Source organism: Phocoena sinus, chromosome 2, assembly GCF_008692025.1.
Source record: "Phocoena sinus isolate mPhoSin1 chromosome 2, mPhoSin1.pri, whole genome shotgun sequence".
Lineage (NCBI taxonomy): Eukaryota > Metazoa > Chordata > Mammalia > Artiodactyla > Phocoenidae > Phocoena > Phocoena sinus.
Window position 1 is genome coordinate 59,311,429 of NC_045764.1, and position 27,926 is coordinate 59,339,354.

Consider the following 27,926-nt stretch of genomic DNA (forward strand, 5'->3'; position numbering starts at 1 on the left):
ACAGAAAACGCATAATCTTCTATCAGGATAACGCAAGACTGCATGTTTCTTTGATGACCAGGCAAAAACTGTTACAGCTTGGCTGTGAAATTCTGATTCATCCACCTTATTCACCAGACATTGCACCTTCGGATTTCCATTTATTTCGGTCTTTACAAAATTCTCTTAATGGAAAAAATTTCAATTTCCTGGAAGACTGTATAAAGCACCTTGAACAGTTCTTTGCTCAAAAAGATTAAAAGTTTTGGGAAGATGGAATTATGAAGCTGCCTGAAAAATGGCAGAAGGTAGTGGAACAAAACAGTGAATACATTGTTCCATAAAGTTCCTGGTGAAAATGAAAAATGTGTCTTAGTTTTACCTTAAAACCGAAGGAACTTTTTGGCCAACCCAATACCTCTTTGTATGGTCAAAAAAGAGTCATGTACCAAAATGTTCATTGCAGCTCTATTTACAATAGCCCGGAGATGGAAACAACCTAAGTGCCCATCATCGGATGAATGGATAAAGAAGATGTGGCACATATATACAATGGAATATTACTCAGCCATAAAAAGAAACGAAATTGAGCTATTTGTAACGAGGTGGATAGACCTAGAGTCTGCCATACAGAGTGAAGTCAGAAAGAGAAAGACAAATACCATATGCTAACACATATATATGGAATTTAAGAAAAAAAAAAATGTCATGAAGAACCTAGGGGTAAGACAGGAATAAAGACACAGACCCACCGGAGAACGGACTTGAGGATATGGGGAAGGGGAAGGGTGAGCTGTGACAAAGCGAGAGAGAGGCATGGACATATATACACTACCAAACGTTAAGGTAGATAGCTAGTAGGAAGCAGCCGAATAGCACAGGGATATCAGCTCGGTGCTTTGTGACCGCCTGGAGGGGTGGGATAGGGAGGGTGGGAGGGAGGGAGACTCAAGAGGGAAGAGATATGGGAACATATGTATATGTATAACTGATTCACTGTTATAAAGCAGAAACTAACACACCACTGTAAAGCAATTATACCCCAATAAAGATGTTAAAAAAAAAAATGCTCAAGCCTCAAGAGGGAAAATTATTTATCTAAGATCTGCTAGTGGCAGAGCTGAGGTTAGAACCCAGGCCTTCTATTTGTTAGATTATGGTCCACTTTGTGCTCATAAAACACACTCATTTACACTTTCCCAGGATCTTTACGTGTCTTCCCCACGTAAGGCACACAGATATGTCCCAGAAGCATTCAGAGTTGCAGAATGGCAGCTTCTCAGTGTACTGTCTAGATAAATGGGCATCATCTTCTAAACCCTCCACCCCTGCCCAAGAAATACTTCAGAGATCACTGGTAGAACGGGCCGGTGATACATCTAATTTTCTTAAGCAATGTGAAATGAAAAGAACACTGAGCTGGGGTTTGCAAGACCTGCGTTCTAGTCCTGGTATTTTAGCAATTCTTTATGTCATTTCAGGGGCTCATTTCACCTCTCTGAGTCCAGATTCTTCACCTGTCTGTGAGGCGGGAGTAATTCCTCTGCCTTACAGCCTCAATGAAGTGCTAATGAGGTCCAAGAGGCCACAGATGGGGCAAGCAGTATAAAGAATTCTACAAATACCAGAGGTTATGCTTTAGAAAAGCATCTCCATAAGGTGCAATGTCTCAGTGTTTGACAATTACTATCATTTCTATCAATTTTTGATTTCTTCTCTACTTTTTGTCATATTCTTTCTTTTCACAGATTGTTGCATTTCAGCAATTGCCCGAGGACTGAACTGACTTCTACCTTCCACCAAATCAGAAGTGGATGTCCAGTTAGGATTCAATCCTTCTGGGAGGCAAGGTGTCGAGAAAGGAGGTCTGGCCTTTTTTACTTTTCTAATTTCTTCCTCTCAACAATTACCTCTAAACCCCACAGCTTCTTCCCCAACTGAGAAGCCATAGGGTCTCTGTCTCCTCCTTGGATTGCTTGCTGCTCTCTCTGCCCATTTAATCTGCTTTCTTCCTGTCCCAACATGCCCAGTCTTTACTTTGCCATCAGGTCCACCTCAGTTTTAACATGCCATTTCCAAATACCAGTTCCCCCGACCCCATTTCTCATTGACTCTGGTGAGCCCAGAGATACTTAGAGTGTGTGTTTTATCTATAGGAGAGGATTAGTCTGTGGTCCGGCAACAGCAGAAAATCTCTCTGAAATCCTACACAGTTCTGAGTTCAGTAAATTCATCACAACAGAGTTGGTTTAAGCAAAGAGCTTCAACCATCCCTAAACATGGGTGTGCTGAAGAAACTGAACTTTTTGCTGTAGAACTGCACAGCAAAATATTATCACACACACAAATTACTTACCTCTTTATAAGTGCAGTAGATAGTGTCATGATAAATGGTAAACGACTTAACAGGAAATTGTGAGGTAAACCATGGGCTGTCTACACAAGGTAAAGCCACGCAGACATTAAAAACTGTATTCACAAAGAAGGATTATGATATAATGTTAAGTGTACAAAGCAGGATAGGAGTGTATATACCATATGACCTCAGCTATGTAAAAATATTCATAGAGGGCTAAGGAGTGGGTGAAGTGAGTGAAGGTGGTCAAAAGGTACAAACTTCCAGTTATAAGGTGAGTAAGTTCTGGTGATGTAATGTACAGCATGGTGACTGAAGTTAACAATACTGTATTGTATATTTGAAAGCTGCTGAGAGCAGATCTTAAAAGTTCTCATCACAAGGAAAAAAATTTTAACTATGTGAGGTGATGGCTAACTAAATTTACTGTGCTAATCATTTTGCAACATATAAATATATCAAGTCTTCACACTGTACACACTTAAAAATAAGACAGTGTTACATGTTAATTTTATCTCAGTAATATTAACTGGCAAAAATATTCACAGAAAAGAGACTGTAAGGAACCTGCCAAAATGGTAACCGTGACTATCTCAACAGTGAGATCAGGGATAACTGTGACTCCTCCTCCTTCTTTACACTTGCCTATCTTTTTCATGATGAGTAAGAAACACTTTTGTAATCAGAAAAATAAAAACAAACTTTTAGAGGGAAACGAAATGCAGTTTAGTAGGTCAAATGGATACACATGAAGAGAAGAAAACCACACAGGAGATCTCGCTCAACTTTCCTTCCTTGAGTAGCTTGTAAGAGACTCGTGAACCTGCTGCGCTTAGTCCGCGGAAACGACAAAGCATCAGTACCTGAGAGAGCACTGTGTGAGTGATCCTGTGGCGGGAGGCGAGAAAGATCTGCCCTTCTGGCAACGAGGTCTGCGAAAGGGGAATTTTTCTACGTATGACGCTTCTTCTGGCAAGGGTCCACATTTTCTACATTTTAATCATGGAAATCTTTCTAGAATGGACTTCATATTCCTCAGCCTTCTTAAAGGGAATGCACAGAACATACATTTTGCCTCCATGCTCACTCAGGGTCCGCACGGGGGGCATCGACAATCATCCAGGGAAATCAAATACAGGGCTTAGTGTCCCTTTGAAACCAGATAGCTACAATTTTTTTTTTCTTTTCTTTTTTGGCTGTGCCATGCGGCACGCAGGATCTTAGTTCCCTGACCAGCGATCAAACCAACGCCCCCTGCAGTGGAAGCGCAGAGTCTTAACCGCTGGACAGCCGGGGAAGTCCCAGATGGCTACAATTTCTGAGGTCTTGTGCTTGTCTTGTTTTCTGTCCTCTTTCTCCTTATCAGATAGGCAGTTGCAGCTCTTAGTGTGTAGGTTCTCACCTTGTATTTGGCTCTAGCACTACAGCTATCTCCTTCCTTCTTCCGCCCTGGTCTAGTTTACTGCAGGCTAATAAACCTAGCAAGCACACTTATTAGAGAGTTGCCTAAAATAAAAATCAGTAAGCTTAGAGTGAGGGTTAAGGGCTGTTCATAGGCCTTTTCTCAGCTATAATCCACATAATTAAGGTTGCTGAATATGAGGCTTTAGATAAATGAGGTAGTCAGGAATTACAATTTGATATGTTACTTATGCCATGACTCTGTTTTTAAAAATAAAGATAACAATCTAAATGGGAAACGAATTTGAAAAAGAATAGATACCTGTACATGTATAACACTTTGCTGTATACCTGAAACTATCATAACATTGTTAATCGACTATACTCCAATATAAAATAAAAAGTTAAAAAAAGATAAAGTGCTTTATTATTGTTATTTTTAAAATAAAATCTGTAACACAGATTTCCCAACTTTTTAAAGCAACAGAACCCTATTTACAAATGAAATCTTGCTTAGAAACCGAATAATCAAAATAGTTAAAAGCAAAACTACTCTGGGTGATTCAAGGGGGTAAGGCCCAAGCCCTGCCTTCTCAGGCTCCCCTCCAACACCATCTGGCACCCTCTTAAGCACCTAGGCAGAAGCCAAAGACCAAGAGCAGTTTCATAAAGCACCAGACTAATGCTATAATATTTGCAAAGTGACCCAAGTTGAAAGATGTAAGCTATTTCATTAAAACAACAACAAAAAAATATGAATAAAGCATCAGGATCTATGTGGTAAGGGAGTAGATGCTTCTGTGTGGCTTAAGAAGAACATTTTATTAAAAATATCTTATTGTTATAGCTTTAAGAGGAAGTCCTAGTACTGGTCTAGTGCTGATCAAATCTCTTTGGAGAGAAGTCAGAGGCATATCCCTGGAGCCTGGTTAAAGGGCCTCACACAGGACAGATGGGTTCCAGCAGGCTAGCCTGCCTTTTCTCACTCCAATACCTCACACTCTCAGTGCTGGGGAAGCAGTCTGAGGAACTTTCCTGTGCCTCTTACCTGGTTATCTGGGTGGTTGACAGTGAAGTAGCCCACACAGACGATGACCTCATGAAGGAGGCTTTCACAGGAGACGTGGCTGCAGTGGCCCAGTAGGGAGCTGGCTATGTGCCGGAATGCAAGGGACAAGCCCTCTGCCCCTACAATAGACTAACAAAGACAAGGAGCAGTTAGAACTCCCCAGCCCAGGGACAGCCAGGGCTGCAAATCACAAAACACACCTGGGCCCTGTGCACCTTCTGCCATGATGCCAGAAAAGCATATGAAATTTCTAGAGCACTGTGCTTAACAGTTCAGTTCAGGGATTCCTGTTCCAATAAACGACCATAATAAATGCAACGTTTAAACTGAAAAAAAAAAAAGACAGAAAATAAAGCATAGCAGACCAAATGCCTGTACTACGTGGATCAAGACACTATTCACCTAAAGCATGAGTATTTATCCCATTTTTAACGAGGTATTTTTTTTTCTCATTGCACAGTCTCACTGTAGAAAATTTGGGAAAATATAATAATACTAAAATTCACCTGTAAATCTACCATTTAGCTAACTTCCAATACTTTTTTTTTTTTCTGAAGGAGAAAATATTTTCTTGTATGCAGGGATAAAAATATGACTAATTATTTACTTATGTTCAAATAGAAAATAAATATAAATAACAATTAGTTATTCAAATAGCTCTTGTGCTCCCAAAGTAACATAAAAAAACCCAACAACCTCCCCCTGCCCCCGCAAAAGAGCACAAAAAACAAACCATGAAGCCCCCTCAGCTATGAGGCTTCTGGGATCCTTTCTTGAGACAGTCAAAGGGCTGTTGGTGGTGGGCGACGCGGGAGGAGAGCCTGAGTCTGTCTGTGCAGCCTGAAGCGTCTATTTAATAAACATGTCAAACAGACAGAGCGACAGGAGGGCAAAGGGGAGAGGCGAGGCCCACAGAATGCACTCGCAGCCCACACTGGAATGAAGCACCACTGCCAGCCTGTGGGAAAAGGCAGTGTTTTAAACTCATCTCTTGATTTGAGGTCTTGGCTGGCTTGAACCAGGTCAGATACTTTGCAGCTTGGAAGTTTCAATGAATCCACTCTGCCTAACAGCCGGGGAGGCACAGTCTTTTTAATAAATACTGTTGAAACAAAATTACTACTAAATTTTAAGAGTGCCTTCTGTCTCTGTTTCATTGCACTGAGACAAAATGTTTTTCAAGCCCCAAAGAGACTTCAGGAGGGCCCTGCTCCTTTAAATCAAGTAGTGACACCTTCTCAGCTCAGCCCTTATTTAATTAGTTGTGTCCAGCTTGCTGTGACCCAGTGCCCTCTGTTTAACCTTCACTGATAAGAGCAGGTCAAGGGGCATGTAAGTTTGAATATAAAAATTAAACCAATTTTTCAAGGAAACTATATTTCCTTTTTAGCCAGAATTAATTGCCAAGTCAGTACATTGATTTGTTTCTTGAGACCACCTTCAATTGTAAAAACTGTCAAAGTATATGCACTATACAATATCCGGGATCTCAAGGCCATCTGTGCCAATATGAATTCAGAGTGAAATCAGACTCTTTGCTGAAGGGAGAAAAATATTTTGACGGCCTTATTAGTATATAATGAAATGGAACCAGTTAAGAAAATATTCTAATGGATAACCTTTTGTTGCTACTATGCGATGAGTTCTCACACCAAAACAATCACATAGGTTTATGGCTTCAAAGAAGGGTGCAGAAGCACTGGGAATGTTGCATTCGAAACCTAACCTTTTGATTCAACATCTGCAAGATGGTTTGGGTAAATTCTTCACCTTCAGAATATGAGTCAGTCCACATTTCCTGAGGGCCTACTATGTGCTAGCCAGCACAGTGCCTTTATGTAATCTCATTTAAACCTCAGACTTGTGATGTAAGTGTTTTTAATCTCTATTTTACAAATGAGAAACTCAGTCTTAAGGATTCAAATGACTTGTCTAAGGTCATACAACTTGGTAGTATGATGGCTTAAAGTCAGGTCAGTCTTGACTCGAGACCCAGTGGTCTTGATGAGGGTGCTTCTCCATAGCAGCTCTACAGAGATGCATTCTTGCAATGCACTGGGACTCAAACCGTCAACATGTCTTACACTGTCTTGTCTAACTCTTCAGAGGGTCAGACCATTTATCTCATTTCAATTTTCTTCTTCAGCTTCTTCAGTCCTCTCAGGCAATTCATAAATTGTCTCCCAGATTTTTTCTGAGCTCAGACCCATACTGTACCTAAAATCTCTTTTCCTGTGCTTTATAAACATAGCTCCTGAAATCTCACTTTTGACAAGTAAGTTGTTTTAATGAGCTAGAATATGAGTTTCTCTGACCATATCTATCATAAAAATAATACTTTTCTCCTAAACTCACTCATTGCTTTACAATGCAAATATTGTGTATTTGTATGCTATTTACTTGAGCATTGCACGATTGATCAGATGTCTATCTACAGCAATGATGATCAGATGCTTTGCTTTAGCTTGCTCAACAGAGTGTAGTGTGGTTAGTTAAAAAAAATGACTATAAATCTTTGACAGTCCTCCCATTGAGAGATGGGGCCTATGTCTTCTCCTCTTGAATCTGGAAGGTTTATGACTGATTTAACCAATAGAGGATGGCTGATATGTAACCATATGACTTCTGAGGCCAGGTCATAAAAAAGCCATGCAGCTTCCGTTGGTTCTCTTGGAGCAGTTGTTTTCCAGAAGCTTCCTCTCAGGAAACTCCTACTGAGAACCCAGACACCACGATGTTTTGAGAAGCCCAAGTCACACAGAGAAGCCATATGTAGAGTCTCTGGCCAATAGTCCTTGATGAACCTAGTCTTTGAGTAATCAATCCCAGGCATAAAACATGAAAGTGAAGGAGCCTGCAGATAATTTGAGCTCCCAGCTATTTGAGTCAATTTGCCCCTCTTCTCCATACCCCCTAACCCCAGTCATTCAAGTCCCTCAGCTGAAGCCCTACATCCTGGAGTAGTGACAAGCCACCTCCACTGTGAAAAGTCCTGCCTGAAATCTGGATTCACAGAATCTCTGATCATAACGGTTGTTGTTTACCCCACTAAGTTTGTTTGTTTTTCAAATGTATAAAAGTAACTGGAACAGTAAGGTAATCATTGGTAGATGTATTAAAGGACCTGATGCTAGAAATTCTAGGTATCTGGGTCCCTGCACACACTGATGAAGCATAAGAGAAAAACATGTGCTTGACTTTGGGCACCAAAAGGATGGCAGCCAGGAGGAAGGTCCCTGAAGGCTTTCCTGGTCCATGCACTGGTTAAGGGGAAAAAGGTACCTGGGAACAATGTCTGGGGAGAGGATGAGAAGCAGTGATGGCAAAATTGACTAAAATAAGACAGGAGAGTCAGAACAGAGAAAAGGAAAAGAAGAAAAAGCAGGAAAGAATTAAGAGAAATATGGAGTAACAGGAAGGACAGAGAAGAAAGAAGCAAAAGAAGTGTTAGGAACCAGCCGCAAAAGGACGTTCCCCTGGGGAGGTGGGCATCTCACTCTAAGAATGGCTCGAACTCTCGAGTCACCTTGGTGTTTCTCCTGGGGTTGTGGCAAAAGCGGCTCAGGTAGGGAATATATTCTGGGCTTGATACGGCAAGGAGCTGCAGAGGAATAAGTCGTGGTTTCATCTTAGTTGGGCATGAAGGGCTCCAGAAATAGATTTTTGACTTTTCTAACATTATTGGCCATTGTGCCTAAAGGTCATGAGGGAGCAGGGCTGGTTGGAGTTCAGTGGTTCTTTTGAGTAAGGCTGCACAGGCTGTGAGTTCATGGAGGGCTGGGGGTAGGGCAGGGACCTGGGGCTCCCTGACACTCAGAGTGACTGATGGAATAAATGGCTGACTTAATGTAAATGCTTGTGTATGATATGGTGACCCCTGAAGCAGTATAAATCCTGGTCAGAAGACCCATAAACCAGGAGCTCAGGAACAGTTTTAGGTATTTGCTTTTCATAATCCCTGGTAACAAAAGAAATCACTCTAGTTGGACCTAGCTGATGGGTAGCCTGCTGGTCTCCATATTCTGAGGGCATAAAATTAGCATATCTTGATTTCTAAGCTGTTTCCAGACAGAACACAATGGGGTTGGGTCTTCATAAAACACAAATGTTACGTTCAACCCAGAGGCAAGAACCATTGGCATTCTCTGGAGCAGGTACCTCTTGTTCTAGGTGTGGCTGTAAACTCTCAGAGCTTTACATATTGTGTAGCTACCACCTAAGGCTAGTTCAAGTGCTTTGAAAACTGAAAAGCATTAATCCTAAGGAAGAGATTTCTGTTCTTATGATGGATAAACTAACTCTACAAAGTTGAAAGATACTGAATCCAATGATACGACTTACTAATTTCCAGTTGTGAAGAGAATGACAGGAAGACAAGAACTGCACATTTGTCACCAGCTACAAAACAGAAGTGTTTCTTCCATCTTGCGATGGCCAAAGACCACAATTTTCATACATTTGTATCTCTATAACCTTTTTCCCTTTGAGCAAAGCAATTCATCTAAATTATGGGTTCATTATCTGCCAAGTTTGTTCCCTTTTTAATGAAATCACTTGACAGTTAATAAACTGAAAGAGAAAGTCTACTCCTTGGGGCTTGCTCTGTTCCAAAGGTTCAGTGTTTTTGAAAATTAAATTTCCTACATGAAAAACAATCTGTTTCTAAGCTGACAGTCTGGTGTTATAACATAAAGCAATTTTTCTTTAGCTATAAAAACTTAGTATTTATAGGGGTTTGCACTTTACGTTGGATACAACTCAGTTAAATCATTCATAGACAGTCATATCAATCAAAACAATTTATCTAATTTTGGTTGTGTTTATATAAGAAACCATTACTTTCCTTAATATTTAAATGTTTATGGTATGATAATGCCTTTTCTAAAGAAATCAAGACAGAAGATTTATAAGTAGCAGAATGGCATAGGCTTGGGGCCATGGGTACCAGTCCTGGCTCAGCCATGTGTAACCCTGGGAAATTACTTAACTGCCAGCTTTTCCACCTGTAAAATGGGTATAATAATATTCTGTAGGGTAGTCATGAGAACAAATAAGAAAGCATATGCAAAGCACCTAATCCAGTTCCTAGAATACAGTAGCTTAATAAATAGTACGTATTATTATTCCCTGTATTGTAGCTTATTCCTTATGCCCCAATCCAGGAAAAGAACCTCTCATCATATCTACACAAAATTATTAACTCTTGGCTGGTTAACCAATTCCTGGTACCTGAAAAGCAGGCAGGTCAAGAGCTGCAAAGCTGTTGAAGAAACGTAAACTCTGAATGGCCACTTGGACTGTGTTCTGAGCGTAACTCTCCTTGGGACTAGAAGTGCCGGGGTCCGAGATTGTGCCATGGAAGAGGACACAGTAGAGCATATGCAGAACTCCAGCCAGGTCTGTGGCCTGAAGAGCAGCTGTCAGTCCCGTGGGATCCTGGCGATTATTGTCAAATATGCTGTGTGACCTGATAAAGAAACATTCAACTTTTTAACAGAAACCTACTTAAAGGATGCTGGCATTTTTATAGGTCAAATGGAACATGACAAGCAGACCGTTAAAAGCAAACCATGTGAGTGGTGTAGTAAGGTAACAAGAAACCTCAGGGAGTAAATGCAGCCCTCCCCCCAGCCAAGTGCACTGCGGCCCGCCCTTTTCTCCAGCTGGGAGACCGGGCTGCTGTAGCAGTGGCAACTGAGTACTCTGCAGCCAGGCTGAGGCTGCTTCCACCCTTTGCAGCCTAGATAGCCTCACTTTGTTTAGATTCCAGGCCTGGTGGAACTGGACAGAGTCCATGAGAGCTGTTGGGACTCAGAACTCAAAACACCATGGCTTACTTTCTGGATACACAAGGGAATCTTCTCAGGGGAGGCAGTTACTGGGAAAGTACGAGGCCTCAAAAACCCAGTCGTGTGTTGGTATACCGTGACAGGGAGACACTTCAACCGCTTTTGAAGGCACAGTTCCATCATCAAGGAGTATTGGCAGGACAGGTTGTAGGGGCCAGGCTCTCAAGAACAAGCTAGTGCTGGATTAGCTTTGTACAAATCACCTTGAAGTTAGCTTAGCAATTGTGGCAGGCAGTATGGATGAGCAAGAAGCAATGGCAGTGGCAAATGAATTCCTCAAATCAATAGGAAAGGAAGGGTTTGCTAAATCCACCTCACTCTGGAACTCAGGTATACGTGAAGTGTCTAGTGATCAAGAGCCTACAATTTTAGTAAATGTGGCTGCTAAGCATTCATTCACCCTTTTTGCCCCTAGAAACCATACCCAGGTTTCTCTCCCCTTCCCACAGCCAACATGCTTCAGGTGGGGCCCCCTTCCTATTCACTCTGGCTCAAGGGTATGTAGGCCTAAGGTAAGGGGAACATGGAGGGAGATTCTTGGGCTGAAATGCCTGGAAAGAAGCCCTCACTTTTTCTCCACAGGTTTGAATCTGAAATGTAAGGTCTGTAAGCTGCTGCAGCCATTTGTTCTAACCACTGCACAAATCCTCAGGTCTCTGGGCTGTTCCAAGTGGGTCAGTCACCTTTCTTCATGGGACACAGCTTTTTCTCAGGAAGGGAAGTTACAAGTCCCTGCTCAGCGTCTCCCTTTAACCTGGTATGATCTGCACAGAGCTGAGCAGAAGTGTCTTTACGTTTCTGCCACAGGATGATGCCCTTCCCTATTTTTAACACTAATATAGGTCCCTCCCTTTCCTTTTTCTGTTGTTGTCGTTATGGTTCCTTTCAGCTGGAATCTAGAATGGGAGAGAGGCATTGAAGATCTATGCTTATCTCATAAATTTGCCCAGAAGCACTGAAGAGATGCCACTAAGTAAATATGAATTCAAAAGTGCTGGCTGGCAAGTTTCTAGTATCTTGCCTAGTTTTCTAATCTATGACTTTTTTAAGGGATTATATTATTCATTCTAATTTGTTAGTTTCATCAAAGTATAGTTTTATTCGTAACCGTGGTAAGCTTTTGTTTCCTGAATGTGCACTATTTCTGATAGTCTAAGAATGTGGGATGACACTTATACTTGTTTTCTTCTTAAGAAAGCAGGTCTTATGAAATACTATCATCTCATTTGCATGGCAGGACCTGCTAAGTACATTCACATCTTCCACCCCACCTCATCTGTAGTTCTTCATAGTTGGTAGAGAAGGTGTTGTTCTCCTCACTTCACACATGACGCAACCGAGACCCTCAGAGATTCAGTGAGATGTTTTAGGTCATAAACATTTGTCAGTGGCAAAGGCAGGGGTACTACCAAGAACTGTTGACTCTTTAAAGGCAGGGCTTTGTCCAAAGACCAAAACATCCAGGCCAAACAGGAGGTGACCTCTTCTTTCGTCTCTATGCCTTTTCTTAAATCAAATCTCGGGGTTAACTGAAGACTGTTAAACAAAGTACACAGAGGTTGTAATGTAATCCTGATCATCACGGAGAGACACTTTCTGTCTTATGGGACTCAGTAAAAACAAAAAGTTAAGAAATTATATTTATTTGCTTATAGGCACATCTGAACCTTTACACAAACTGTTAGCTAATGTCATTTCAGTTTGCCCTTCCTTCCTTCCTTCCATTATAGCCATGAGAGTTAGGGGCAGACCCCGACTAAAGACGTGAGTAGAGATTAATGTGTCTGAGTTTATTATATAGATTCCAAAAAGGGGTCTGTGTTTGTTTAACAATGACTGCCTTTTAGAACCAATGACAAGTCAGAAGACATTTCTCCCTAAAGCTAATTTCTAATAGGCTTTCAGAACCTTGGGGTTGAGTGACATCACTGCTGGTGACAACATTTTTTCTTCTTTGTGATTCAGAATGGTCACCTCCCCTTTACTGCCTGTGTTGCTTTTAAACTGATTATTAGCATATTCAAATGCAGATATTCAGGAATATAGCTTTATTATTTAGAAAACTTTGTAACAGTTAATCTTTGCAAGCATTTATGAAATGACATGAATTCACTGCTATTACTTCTTTAAAAAAATAAATTAAAAAAACCCCAGCAAGTGAAGATCATCATAATAGTTTCTCTTCTCTCCACCCCACCCTATTTAGGAAAATACCAAACTATAAAATAACATAACTCAGGATCTTTTGCAATATTCTTCTGATGAAATAAAAATGTTGATTCAGAAAAATCAATTAAATTAGCATTCAAGAACTCAGATGTGGAAATGGTTCAAAATGTATATTAATATTGCTTTGTGGAAAAGACAATTTTAAAGTTAGCCTACAGAATATACAGGGTGGAAGGGAGGGGAGAGAGCTTGTTTGCTGCATTTGGCTTCCACAGGACTAATGTAGACATGAAGGGACTTTAGAAAATGTTTACTTTTGATTTAGTCTGAAATACGGATAATTTGTCCTTGAACAGGCAACTGGCTCCTGTTGGTCTTAAATGTCAGCTATAATCACTTTAAGCCTAAATGTTTATAATAAAAAAGTAAAAGGCCTTATTCATATCAGGCACAGGTTATAAAAAGTTTTCTTTTTTTAAATAAATTTATTTTTGGCTGCGTTGGGTCTTTGTTGCTGCGCATGGGCTTTCTCTAGTTGTGGCAAGCGGGGGCTACCCTTTGTTGCGTTGTGTGGGCTTCTCATTCCGGTGGCTTCTTGCTGCAGAGCGTGGGCTCTAGGTGCGCGGGCTTCAGTAGTTGTGGCACACAGGCTCAGTAGCTGTGGTTCGTGGGCTCTAGAGCGCAGGCTCAGTAGTTGTGGCGCACGGGCTTAGTTGCTCCGCGGCATGTGGGATCTCCCCAGACCAGGGCTCGAACCCGTGTCCCCTGCATTGGCAGGCGGATTCTTAACCACTGCACCCCCAGGGAAGCCCATAAAGTTTTCTTTTAAAAACACACTGAAGATATGAAAAATCAGATCTGAAATTTTGTATATTACACTCTAAAATCTTCTCAATTTTACTGGATTTTAAAGTGTTTTTGTTTGGTCTCTAGGATTAGAGATCTTAGTGGCATATTCATTTCTGTTCATTAATTGTGAGATTCAATCAGGAAAAACTATAACTGGGCCATCAATATACCTGCACAGCTCTTGAAAACCCTACTTTGCCTTAAAGGAGAGTATAGCTGGGCAAAAAAAAAAGCAATAATTTGTGTGGGCATGAATCAACTACCGTCTGTTCCATCTTTGGTATTTTAAACCACTTATGTAACAGGCCTTATTTGGCCCAAAAAAGCAGCTGTGACAGTTGCAGACACGATAACCCCCTTTCCCCATTTGTTCCTGGCTTGTTTGCTCTTGTATCCCTGGTCGCAGATTTCTGATTCGGTAACATCCACCCTGATCCCCTTCAGTGCTGGTATCTTCTAGACTGCTCTCCTAGCTTCTTGGATTTTGGCTTTGTTCCCTCCTTTAGATCTGGAATCCCAGAGGCATCTTATCAGAACCTCCCATTTTAGCCTCTGAATCCAGAACACTCCCCACAAAGGTCTGCATAGTGCTGGGAGTGGACGGAGTTAAGTCACTGTCCCTCCCAATGATGAATGTGAACTTCACTGTTCAAGGAGAAGTGAATTATTTCTTACAGAGTTATTCCAGCTGTGGGCTCTTATGTACTGGGACAGTCTTAGAAAGCTGACCTTCATCTAGTAACATCATCATTTATCAGGCTTTGTGGTGAGCAAAAGGGACATGATTATCTGTCATATATTCTCTATTGAAAAAGCCAAAGTACCTGTGCTCCAGCAACAGTGACCTGTGATGTATTACAAAATCAAGGAAGACCAGACCCCTGTCCTATAGAATGTTACAGTCTAATAGTGGCAGGCATGTGCATCAGCTTCCTATTGCTGCTGGAATAAATGATCACAAGCTAGTTGTTCAAAACAACACAAATTTATTCTCTTAAAGTTCTGGGGGTCAGAAATCCAAAATGTCTCACTAAGCTAAAATCAAGGTGTTACCAGAGCTGGGTTCCTTCTGGAGGCTGAAGGGGAGAATTTATTTCCTTGCCTTTTACAACTTCTAGAGTATGGTTGTTCCTTGGCTCCTGGCCCCTTCTTCCATCTTCAAAGCCAGCAGCATAGCACCTTCAAATCCCTCTCTAACACTGACTTTCCTGCTTCCCTTTGAGATTACACTGGGCCCACCTGGATAATCCAGGCTACTCTCTCCATCTCAAGATCCTTAACCATTTCTGCAAAATTCCTTTTGCCATGTTAGGCAACACATTTATAGGTTCTGAGGATTAGGATACAGATATCTTTGGCAGGGCATTATCTCCCCCCACCCTTAATTTTTTTTATTGTGGTAAAATACACATAAAATTTACCATCTTACCTGTTTTCAAGTTTACAATTCAATGGTATTAAATTCGTTCATAATGTTGTACAACCATCACTACCAACCATCTCTGTAAGTCTTTTTTTTTTTTTGCAGTACGCGGGCCTCTCACTGTTGTGGCCTCTCGCGTTGCGGAGCACGGGAGAGGCTCCGGACGCGCAGGCTCAGTTGCCATGGTTCATGGGCCCAGCCGCTGAACCACGGCATGTGGGATCTTCCTGGACCGGGGCACGAACCTGTGTCCCCTGCATCGGCAGGCGGACTCTCAACCATTGCGCCACCAGGGAAGCCCTCCATAATTCTTTCATCATGTAAAACTGAAACTCTATACTCATTAAACAATAACTCCCTATTCCTTCCTCCCCCTGGCAACCACTATTCTACTTTCTGTCTCCATGATTCTGACTACTCTAAGTATGTCATGTATGTGGAATCATCATATAGTATTTGTCTTTTTGTGACTGGCTTATTTCACTTAGCATAATGTCCTCAAGTTTCATTCATGTTGTAGCATATGGCAGAACTTCCTACCTTTTCAAGGCTGAATAATATTCCATTATATGTGTATACCACATTTTGTTTATCCATCATCCGCTGATGGACACTTGGGTTGCTTCCATTTTAGCTACTGTGAATAATGCTGCCACGAACATGGGTGTATAAACATGTCTACAAAACCGTTTTCAATTCTTTTGGATATATATCAGAGGTAGCATTTCTCAATCATATAATAATTCTATTTTTAATTTTTTGAGGAATTGCTATAACATTTTCCACAGCAGCTATACCATTTTACATTCCCACTAACAATGCACAAGGGTTCTAATTTCTCCATATCCTCACCAAACCTTGACATTTTCTTTTTTTTTTTAAATAGTAGCCATCCTAATGGGTGTGAGGTGATATCTCATTGTAGTTTTGATTTGCATTTCCCTATCAATGACATTGAGCATCTTTTCATGTGCTTATTGACCAATTTGTATTTCTTCTTTGGAATTCAAGTCCTTTGCCCATTTTTTAATTGGGTTATTTTGTTGTTGAGTTTTAGGAGTTTTCCATAGTTCCTGGATATTAACCCCTTATCAGATATATGACTTGCAAATAGTATCTCCCATTCTCTGGGTTGTTTCTTTACTCTGTTGATATTATATTTTGATGCACAAATCAAAAAACTTTTCATGCAGTCCCATTTGTCTACTTTTTCTTTTATTGCCTGTGCCTCTGGTGTCACATCCAAAGAAATCATTGCTAAATCCAATGTCAGGAAGCTTTTGCCCTGTGTTTTCTTCTAGGAGTTTAATTGTTTTAGGTCTTACATTTACGTCTCTGATCCATCTTAAGTTATGGTGTTAGATAAGTGTCCAGCTTCACTCTTTTGCTTATGGATATCCAGTTTCTCCAGCATCATTTGTTGAAGAGACTGTCCTTTCCCATTCAATGGTCTTGGCGCCCCTGTCAAAAATCATTTGGCTATAAATACAAGAGTTTAAGTCTGTGCTCTCTATTCTATTCCATTGTTATATATGTCTGTCTTTATGCCAGTACCACACTGCTTTGATTACTGTAGCTTTATAGTAAATTTTGAAATCAGAAGTGTGAGTCCTCCCCCTTTGTTCTTCTCTTTCAAGATTGTTTTGGTTATTTGGGGTCCCTTGAGATTCCATATGAATTTTAAGATGGGATTTACTATTTCTGCCAAAAAAAAAAAGACTTTGGGATTTAGATAGGGAGTGCAAGGAATGTACAGATTTATAGATTGCTTTGCATAGTAATGACATCTTAACAATATTGTTTTATAATCCATGGACATGGGATGTGTTTCTAATTTATGCCTTCTTTGATTTCTTTTGGCAATGTTTTATACTTTTCACTGTATAAGTCTTTCATCTTCTTGTTTAATTCCTAAGTATTTTATTCTTTTTGATGCTATTATAAATGGAATTTTCATAATTTCCTTTCCAGATTGTTCATAGTATATAGTGTATATAAATGCAACTAATGTTTGTGAGTTGACTTTGTATTCAACTTTATTGAATTCATTAGTTTTAACAGCTTTTTTGTGTGGAATCATTAGTAGTTTCTACATATAATATCATTTGCAAACAGAGAAAATTTTACTCCTTCCCTTCCAATTGAGATGCCTTTTTTTTTTCTTTTCCTCACCTAATTGCTTTGGCTACAACTTCCAGTACTATGTTGAGTAGAAGTGGCAGAAGTGGGCATCCTTGCCTTGTCCTGATGTTAGAGGAAAAGTTTTCCTTCTTTCATCCTTGAGTATGATGTTCCTTGTGGGCTTTTCACATATGGCTTTTATTATGTGAAGGTAGTTTCTTTCTATTCCTAATTTGTTGAGTGTTTTTATCATGAAAGGGTGTTGAAATTTATCAGATGCTTTTCTGTATAAATTGAGATGATCGTGTTTTTTTCCCCCTTCATTCTGTTAATGTGGTCTATTAAATTGATTGATGTTCCTATGCGGAACCATTCTTTTTTTTTTTTTTTTTTTTTTTTTTTTTTATGCGTTACGCGGGCCTCTCACTGTTGTGGCCTCTCCCGTTGCGGAGGACAGGCTCCGGACGCGCAGGCTCAGCGGCCATGGCTCACGGGCCCAGCCGCTCCGCGGCATGTGGGATCTTCCCAGACCGGGGCACGAACCCGTGTCCCCTGCATCGGCAGGCGGACCCTCAACCACTGCGCCACCAGGGAAGCCCTGCGGAACCATTCTTGCACTCCAGGAACAAATCCCACTTGGTCATGGTGTATAATCCTTTAAACATGCTGCTGAGCTTGGTTTGGTAGTGTTTTGTTGAGGATCTTTAAATCAATGTTCGTAAGGAATATCTGTCTGGAATTTTCTCTCTTGTGGTGTCTTTGTCTGGCTTCGGAATCAGGATAATGCTGGCTTCATGTTAGAAAGTATTCTCTCCTCTTCAATTTTTTGGAGAAGTTTGAGAAAGACTAGTGTTAGTTCTTTAAATGTTGGGTACAATTCACCACTGAAGCCATCAGGTCCAGGGCTTTCCTTTGGAGACTTCTGATTACTGCTTCAGTCCCCTTATTAGTTACAGGTCTCTTCAGATTTTCTATTTCTTTGTGATTTAGTCTTGGTAGGTATTGTGTTTCTAGGAATTTGTCCATTTCATCTAAATTATTCAATTTGTTGGCATACGTTGTTAATAGTACTCTCGTATAGTCCTTTTTATTTCTGTAGAATTGGTAGCAATGTCCCATTTTCATTTCTCCCCCCGCCACCCAACTTTACCGAAGTATAACTGACAAATAAAATTGTAACATTCAATGTGTGTAAAACATGATGATTTGATATACATTGTAAAATTATTCCTATCATCAAGTTAAAACATCCATTACCTCATATAGTTAACTTTTTTTTTTTGGTAGAATGCTTAAAATCTACTCCTTTATAATTTCAATATACAATACTGTACTACAACTATAAAAAAACAAAACACTTCAAGAATCTGAGTGTCATCTTTGTGCAGGGACCATGCTAATCTTTGCATCAATCTAATTTTAGTATATGCACTGTCAAAGTGAGCACCCCATTTTCATTTCTGATTTTAGTAATTTCAGAGTTCTCACTCTTGTTTTCTAGCTGAAGGTTTGTCAATTCTATTGATCTTCTCAAAGAACCAGCTTTTGATTTCACTGATTATCTCTATTGTTATTTTATTCTCAACTTAATTGATCTCCGCCATAATCTTAATTATTTCCTTCCTTTTGCTAGGCTTGGGTTTAGTCTGTTCTTTTTTTCTAGTTCCTTAAGTTGTATAGTTTTTTTTTTTAATTAATTAATTTTTGGCTGTGTTGGGTCTTCGTTGCTGCACACAGGCTTTCTCTAGTTGTGGCTAGCGGGGTCTACTCTTCATCGCAGTGCATGGGCTTCTCATTGCAGTGGCTTCTCTTGTTGTGGAGCATGAGCTCTAGGCATGTGGGGTTCAGTAGTTGTGGTTCGTGGGCTCTAGAGCACAGGCTCAGTAGTTGTGGCGCACGGGCTTAACTGCTCCGCAGCATGTGGGATCTTCCTGGATCAGGGCTCCAACCCATGACCCCTGCATTGGTAGGCAGATTCTTAACCACTGCACCACCAGGGAAGTCCCTAGTTAATTTTCTGATTTGAGATATTTCTAGTTGCTTTATTGTAAATACTTATAGCTATACACTTTCCCCTTGACAGTGCTTTTACTGTCCCATGAGTTTTTAATTTATTTTATTTTTTATTGAGGTAGAGCTGACTTACAATTATATTAGTTTCGAGTGTACAATGTAGTGATTGAAATTTTTATAGATTATACTCCATTTAAAGTTATTATAAAATATTGGCTATATTCCCTGTGCTGTACGATATATCCTTGTAGTTTATTTTATAGATAGTAGTTTGTACCTCTTAATCCCCTACCTCTACGTTGCTCTTCCCCACTTCCCTCTCTACACTGGTAATCACTAGTTTGTTCTCTATATCTGTGAGTCTGTTTCTGTTTTGTTATATTCATTAGTTTGTTTTATTTTTTTAGATTCCACATACAAGTGATAACACACAGCATTTGTCTTTCTCTGTGTCATTTATTTCACTAAGCATAATATCTCCAGGTCCAGTCATGTTGATGCAAATGGCAAAATTTTATTCCTTTTATGGCCAAGTAGTATTCCATTGTGTGTATGTGTGTATGCATCTCCTTTTTCCATTCATCTGTTGATGGACACTTAGGTTACTTCCATATCTTGGCTACTGTAAATAATGTGGCTATAAACACTGGGTGCATGTATCTTTTCAAATTAGTGATTTCATTTTCTTTGGATATCCACCCAGGAGTAGAATTACTGCATCATATGGTAGTTCTAATGTTAGTTTTTTGAGGAACCTCCATACTGTTCTCCAGAGTGGCTACACCTATTTATATTATACCAACAGTGTACAAGGGTTTCCTTTTCTCCATATCCTTGCCAACATTTGTTATTTGTGGTCTTTTTGATGATAGTCATTCTGACAGGTGTGAGGTGTTATCTCGTGGTTTTTAGAATTTTATTGAAGTATAGTTGATTTACAATGCCGTGTTTAATTTCTGCTGTACAACAAAGTGATTCAGCTATATATACATATATATATATATATATATATATACACACATATATATATGTATATATATATTCTTTTCCATTATGGTTTATCACAGGATATTGAATATAGTTTCCTGTGCTAGGACCTTGTTGTTTACCCATCCTATATATAGTAGTTTGTATCTGCTAATCCCAAACTCCCAGCTAACTTCCCTTCCCCATCCTGCCTCCCCCTGGCAACCACAAATCTGTTCTCTTTATCTGTTAAGTTTGTTTTTGTTTTGTAGATATGTTCATTTGTGTCGTATTTTAGATTCCACATATAAGTCATATCATATGGTATTTGTTTCTCTTTCTGACTTACTTCACTTAGCATGACAACCTCTAAGGTCCATCCACGTTGCTGTAAATGGCATTATTTCATTCTTTTTTTATGGCTGATAATATTCCCTTGGATATATATATACCACATCTTCTTTATCCATTCATCTGTCGATGGACATTTAGGTTGTTTCCATGTCTTGGCTATTGTAAACAGTGCTGCTATGAACATAGGGGTGCATGTATCTTTTCGAATTATATTTTCGTCTGGGTATATGCCCTGGAGTGGGATTGCTGGATCATACAGCAACTCTATTTTTAGTTTTTTGAGGAACCTCCATACTGTTTTCCACAGTGATTGTACCAATTTACATTCCCATCAATAGCGTAAGAGGGTTCCCTTTTCTCCACACCCTCTCTAGCATTTATTATTTGTAGACTCTTTAATGATGGCCATTCTGACTGGTGTGAGGTTGTACCCCATTGTAGTTTTGATTTGCATTTCTCTAATAATTAGTGATGATGAGCATCTTTTCATGTGCCTACTGGCCATCTGTATGTCTTCTTTAGAGAAATGTCTTTTTGGGTCTTCTGCCCATTTTTTAATAGTGTTGTTTGCTTCTTTTTTTTGATATTGAGTTGTATGAGCTGTTTATATATTTTGGATATTAACCCCTTGTCGGTTGCATCATTTGTAAATATTTTCTCCCATTCAGTAGGTTGTCTTTTCACTTTGTCAATGGTTTCCTTTGCTGTGAAAAAGCTTTTAAGTTTAATTAGGTCCTATTTGTTTACTTTTCTTTTTGTTTCCTTTGCCTTAGGAGTCAGATCCCTCAAAATACTGGATTTATGTCAAAGAGTATTCTACTTGTTTTCTTCTAGGAGTTTGATGGTTTCCAGTTTTACATTTGGGTCTTTAATCCACTTTGAGTTTACTTTTGCATATCATGTGAGAAAATGCTCTAATTTCATTCTTTTACATGTAACTGTCCAGTTTCCCCAGCACCATTTATTGAAGAGACTGTCTTTTCTCCCTTGTATATTCTTGTCTCCTTTGTCACAGAAACCATAAGTGTGTGGGTTGATTTCTGGGCTCCCTATTCTGTTCTGTGAGCTATGTGTCTGTTTTTGTGCCAGTACCATACTGTTTTGATTACTGCAACTTGGTAGCATGGTCTGAAGTCAGGGAGCGTAATACCTCTAGCTCTGTTCTTTATCAAGATTGTTTTGGCTATTTGGGGTCTTTTGCGTTTCCATACAAATTTTAAAATTATTTGTTCTAGCTCTGTCAAAAATGCCATTGGCATTTTGATCGGGATTACATTGAATCTGTAGATTGCCTTGGGTAGTATGGTCATTTTAACAATATTAAGTCTTAAAATCCATGAACATGGTATATATCTTTTCATCTGTTTACGTCATCTTTAATTTCTTTCATCAGTTTCTTAGAGTTTTCTGAGTATAGGTCTTTTACCTCCTTAGTTAGATTTATTCTTAGGTATTTTATTTTCTTTTATTTTTTGATGTGATTGTAAATTGGATTGTTCCTTAATTTCTCTGACAGTTTGTATATAGAAATGCAACATATTTCTGTATATTAATTTTGTGTCCTGAAACTTGACTGAATTCATTGATAAGCTGTAGTAGTTTTTTGGTGGTGTCTTTCAGATTTTCTATGTATAGTATCATATCATCTGAAGAGAGTGACAGTTTTACTTCTTCCTTACCAATCTGGATTCATTTCATTTCTTTTTCTTGTCTGATTGCTGTGCCTAGGACTTCCAATACTATGTTGAATAAAAGTGGTGAGGGGCTTCCCTGGTGGCACAGTGGTTGAGAGTCTGCCTGCCGATACAAGGGACACGGGTTCATGCCCCGGTCTGGGAAGATCCCACATGCTGCGGAGTGGCTGGGCCCGTGAGCCATGGCCACTGAGCCTGTGCGTCCAGAGCCTGTGCTCCGCAATGGGAGAGGCCACAACAGTGAGAGGCCCGTGTACCGCAAAAAAAAATAAATAAATAAAATAAAAATAAAAGTGGTGAGACTGGGCATCCTTGTCTTGTTCCTGGTCTTAGAGGAAATGCTTTCAGCTTTTCACTGTTGAGTATGTAATTAACTATGAGTTTGTCATATATGGTCATTCCTTATTTTGAGGTATGTTCCCTCTGTACCTGAGAGTTTTTATTATAAATCGATGTTGAATTTTGTCAAAAGTTTTTTCTGCATCTATTGAGATGATCATATGATTTTTATTCCTCAATTTGTTAATGAGGTGTATCACACTGATTGATTTGTGGATACTGAACCATCTGTGCTTCCCTGGATAATTTCCACTTGAACATGGTTTACGATCTTTTTAATGTATTGTTGGATTTGGTTTGCTAATATTTTGAGGATTTTTGCATCTATGTTCATCAGTGTTACTGGCCTGTATTTCCTTTTTCTTGTGATATATTTGTCTGGTTTTGGTATCAGGGTGATGTGGGCCTTGTAGAATGAGTTCAGAAGCATTCCTTCCTCTGTAACTTTCTGGAAGTTTGAGAAGCATAGATGTTAACTCTTCTCTAAATGTTTGGTAGAATTCACCTGTGAAGCCGTCTGGTCCTGGACTTTTGTTTTTTGGGAGGTTTTAAAATTCCTGATTCAATTTCATTACTGGTAATTGATCTGTTCATATTTTCTAGTTCTTCCTGGTTCAGTCAGTACATATCTAGGAGTTTGTCCATTTCTTCTGTCCAGTTTATTGGCATGTAGTTGTTTGTAGTAATCTCTTATGATCTTTTATATTTCTGTGGTGCTGGCTGTAACGTCTGTTTTCATTTCTGATTTTATCGATTTGTGCTCTGTTTTTTTGTTTTTCCTTGATGTATCTGGCTATAGGTTTATCAATTTTGTTTATCTTCAAAGAACCAGCTCTTGGTATCACTGATTTTTTCCATTTTTTTTTTACACCCTGTTTCATTTATTTGTTGTTATCTTTGTGATTTCTTTCTTTCTACTAATTTTGGGTTTTGTTTGTTCTTTTTGTAGTTCCTTTAGGTGTATGGATAGGTTGTTTGTTTGAGATTTTTCTTGTTTCCTGAGGTAAGCTTGTATCACTATAAACTTCCCTCTTAGAACTGCTTTTGCTGTGTCCCATAGATTTTGGATTGCTGTGTTTTTGTTTTCATTTGTTTCCAGGTATTTTAAAATTTCTTCTTTGATTTCTTTAGTGATCCATTTGTTGTTTAGTAGCACATTGTCTAGCCTCACCTGTGTAATTTTTGCAGTTTTTTCTTGTAGTTGATTTCTAGTCTCACAGCGTTGTGGTTGGAAATGATGCTTGATATGATTTCAATTTTCTTAAATTTACTGAGATTGTTTTGTGGCCTAGGATGTGATCTATCCTGGATAATGCTCCATGTGCACTTTAAAAGAATATGTATTCTGCTGCTTTTGGATGGAATCTTCTTTATATATCTATTAAGTCCATTTGGTCTAATGTGTAATTTAAGGCCAGTGCTTCCTTATTGATTTTCTGTCTGGATGATTTGTCAATTGATATAAATGGGGTGTTAAAGTCCCCTACTATTATTGTGTTACTGACAATTTCTCCCTTTACGTCTGTTAATATTTGCTCTATGTTTTTAGATGCATCTATCTTGTGTGTATATATATTTACAATTGTTATATCTTCTTCTTGGATTGATCCCTGATCATTATGTAATGTTTAAGAGTGTTTTGTTTAATTTCTGCAAATCTGTGAATTTTCTAGTTTTACTTCGATTATTGATTTCTTACTTCATCCCATTATGGTCAGAGAAGATATTCTGTATGATGTCTACCTTTTAAAATCAACTGAGACTTAATTAGTGGCATAATATGGTATTCTATCCTGGAAAATGTCCCATATACACTTGAGAAGAATGTGTATTTTGCTTTGGGGTAGAATGTTCAGGAGGGGCATTATTCTGTCACATGGGCCTATTCATTCATGATTCATTTATTCAACAAATATTTACCAAGGACCTACCCTGTGCAAGCACTTTTCTAGGCACTGGGATTCAGCAGTAAAATCCATGTTCTCTTTCTAATAAAACTTACATTTTAGTGTACGAGATACAATGAACAAATAAACAAGTATCACATGTAATATATAGTATGTCAGGTGTGCTAAGTACTGTAGAAGAGCAGGGGATATGGGTAGGGAATGAAGATGCAGGGGTGTGTGTGTTTGTGTGCGTGTGTGATGCTATTTTATATAGGGTGGTTGGGGAAACCCTTTCTAAAGTGCTATTTAAGCAGAATTCTACAGAAAGTGAGGAAAGAAGCCATGTGGATACCTGAGGCAAGGGTGTTTTTAGGCAGAGGAACAGCAAGTCCCAAGGCTTGGAGCCAGGAGCATGCATGACATATTCAAGAAACAGCAAGAAGGCCAGGGTGGCTACAGCTGGTTAAGCAAAGTGGAGGAACAATGGGGGATGAGGTCAGAGAGGAAACAGGAAGACGATCAGGTAGGGTCTTGTAGAGCATTGTAAGGACATTATAAGGGTTTTACTGAATGAGATGGAAAGCCATTGTAAGGTTTTGAGCAGAGGGGTTATATAACATGACTTTGGTTTAAAAATAATCACTATAGCTAATTGGTTGAAAAGTTGTTAGAAGAGCCAAGACAGAAGCAGAGAGGCCAATTAAGAGACTGTTTCAATCATCCAAGTGAGAGATCATGGTGGATGAACCAGGATGGTAGTCATGGATGTGGTAAGAAGTGGCTGGATTCTGAAAAATACTCAGAAGGGAAAACCAATAGGATTTCCTGATAGAATGAATGTGGGGTGAGAAAAAGAGGAGTAAAAAATAGCTCAGTGGTTTTTTTTTGCCTGAGTAATTAAAAGAATGTGGCTGCCATTTACAGAAATGGGAAAGACAGTGGATAGAGCATGTCTGGGGAGGAAAATGAGGAGTTCAGCTTTAAACTTGTTAAATTCAAGATGCCTATTAGACACCTAAGTGAAGATACTGGATCAGAAGTTGGATAAAATGAGCTTCCCAAGGGTAGGGGATTTTGTCTGTCTCCAGGGCTTAGAACAGTATCTGACATAGAGTAGCCACTCAGTAGACATCTGTTGAATAAATGAATAAATATACAAGTCTGAGTTCAGAGGAGTGATCTGGGCTTGAGATATTTGGGAGTCATCAACACACAGATGGTATTTAAAGCCAGCTCATCTAGTGAGTGAACATAGAATAGTCTGAGAATTGAGCCTTGGGATACTCCAAAGTGTAGAAGTTGGGGAGATGAGAATAAATCATCAAAGGAAACTGAAAAATGAAACCAGTGGGGTATGAGGAAAAGCAGGGAAGTGTGGTGTCCTAGAAGCAAAGTGAAGATAGTTTCAAGGAGGAGGAAGTAAAAAATAAAAAAGTTTAATTAAAAATAAATGAGGACTAAAAAAGGATGAAATTTATAGAAATGACTATTAAATCCTATTTTTAGATTTAAAAACTAACTGCATAGGTTTAGGATGGGAAGAAGGTAAGTGACAGGGGACTGGAATATAGCTTTCAATGATAAGTAGGGGGAAAAGACTTAGCAAATTAGCTTCCTATCCATTCAAATGAAGAAACAGTCTTGCTTGATTACCCATGAATATAATTCAATTTTGACTGAGCTAAGAGGAGTAAAACGTACACAACCAGAAAGGTTTATCCTGATCCACTGCAATGAACAACTACTCTGGAAGTACTGGTTCTAGCACTGGGTATGGCACTACATTCAGGACACTGATGTATCAGAAAGTTCTCAAGGAAAGTTAATTGTGTGGTAAAACTATGTGGAAACAATGTCACCTGAGGTACATTTGAAAGTACTGGGAAATTTATTTCAGAACTGGAGGATATAAAGGTTATCTTCAAACTGAAGAGGTATTACACTGTTACTTATGACACCAGAGGAGAGATGCTACCCGAAAGCAGATATTAGATAAACTTACAGAAAATTTTCTAACAATCAGAACACCCAAAAGTTAAATGGGCTGTTGGTGAGGTATTACATTCTTAACTATTCTGCAATCAGTGGAGGAATACATTCACTGAAGTGACAGAGGGCACTCAAAACTCAGCTGGGCAATGGACAGGATGATGTCTAAGATTCTGTTCAGTTCTGGGGTGTTATAACAGGTGTGAATCTACTTCAAAAATTATAGTCTCCTCCACAGACACACACACACACACACACACACACACACACACACACACACACACACCAATATTTTATATATACAGTAGAGGGAGAAAATAGCTTGTTTAATGCAGATCTAATTTGGAGCCCTGTTGAAGGGAATGAGGATGACTTAGTAGAGATATGAGAGCAAGAGAAAACTCAAGGTGGAAAAGATTCATGTGTAAGCACTATAAGATAGTCTGGACATTTGGTTAGAGAAGAGGAAAAATAGAGGAGAAATTAAATAGTGAGAATATTAGGTAGGGTGAGGCTGGCTGATTACTTGGGAGGATTTCCAAAGTACCTGGTTATTAGTTTCAGTTGAATTCAAAGAGGAACTTTTGAGAAGGAAACCTTTCTGGGAAGAGAAGTGATAGATGATGAAAACAGAGAGACATTCTTGTTGTTGGAGATCAACAACCTAGAACATGCTGGAGAAAGAAGAAGACCAAGAGGACACCAATGAGAATGGAAGGTAAAGGGTGAGGCCCCTAAGAAGAAACTGTGGTCTCTGGCAGAGGTCTGGGAGGAGGACCAAGAAAGTGGAAGATAAAGACAGTCTGGGGACAACCAAAGGTGAATGGAGAAAGGGCAGGGAGGAGTCCAAAAGGTGAGAATATGGCGGCTCTGGATGACTGACAAGAGTATATGGTCCTAGATCTTGGAACTACAGACTAGGACTGTTGTCCAAGAATGCTTCTCAGATGGGACATTTCTGACCTCTCTATCTTCAGTTTTCTCATTATCACTGTAAAACACAAAAGGGTCCTGTGCTGATTTTGGCTAGTTCAGCTGATATTTTGGGCTTCTCTTATCTTTAGTATTTGGCAGTTAGGCTGAAGGACCTCTGCCAGAGGCTCTGTTGTGTTGCCAAATGAAAGCAATTACTTCTTCTGGGTGAGTAACTGGGAGGAAAAAACTGTCATATCTGGGCTGCGTGATGCGGTACCCTCCTAATTAATCTTTCCTGCTTCCACTCTTGCCCCTATAATCCATTCTACACAGAGTAAAAATTCATTACTTTTTAAGTAATCAGATCATGCTGCTCTCCTGCTTAAAATCCTCCAGTGGCTTCCTATCACACTTAGAATAAAACCCAAACTTCCACTCTCTCTGTCCTGATCTCTTGGCCCTTCATCTCCTAGCACTTTCTTGCCCATCACATTCCAGCACACTGCTTTCTATGTTTCTGGTACACACCCACTTCAGATATTTGGGAGTCA

The 27,926-nt window shown here is 39.4% G+C and overlaps 1 protein-coding gene and 1 non-coding gene across 6 annotated transcripts in view; both read right to left on the bottom strand.

The window, feature by feature from the left end:
• The window catches only part of SCAPER (S-phase cyclin A associated protein in the ER), a 523,563-nt gene that overhangs the window by 43,260 nt on the left and 452,377 nt on the right, over window positions 1-27,926 (bottom strand). For all 5 annotated transcript variants that reach the window (XM_032623630.1, XM_032623633.1, XM_032623632.1 and 2 more), the window contains 2 exons: window positions 10,035-10,272; window positions 4,785-4,934 (listed from right to left, as the gene is read on the bottom strand). In XM_032623630.1, coding sequence (XP_032479521.1) covers window positions 4,785-4,934; window positions 10,035-10,272 — 388 coding nt within the window. The remainder of the gene's footprint in view (window positions 1-4,784; window positions 4,935-10,034; window positions 10,273-27,926) is intronic.
• LOC116750071 lies at window positions 18,560-18,661 on the bottom strand. Its single transcript, XR_004348809.1, has one exon. It is a non-coding gene; the product is annotated as a U6 spliceosomal RNA (small nuclear RNA).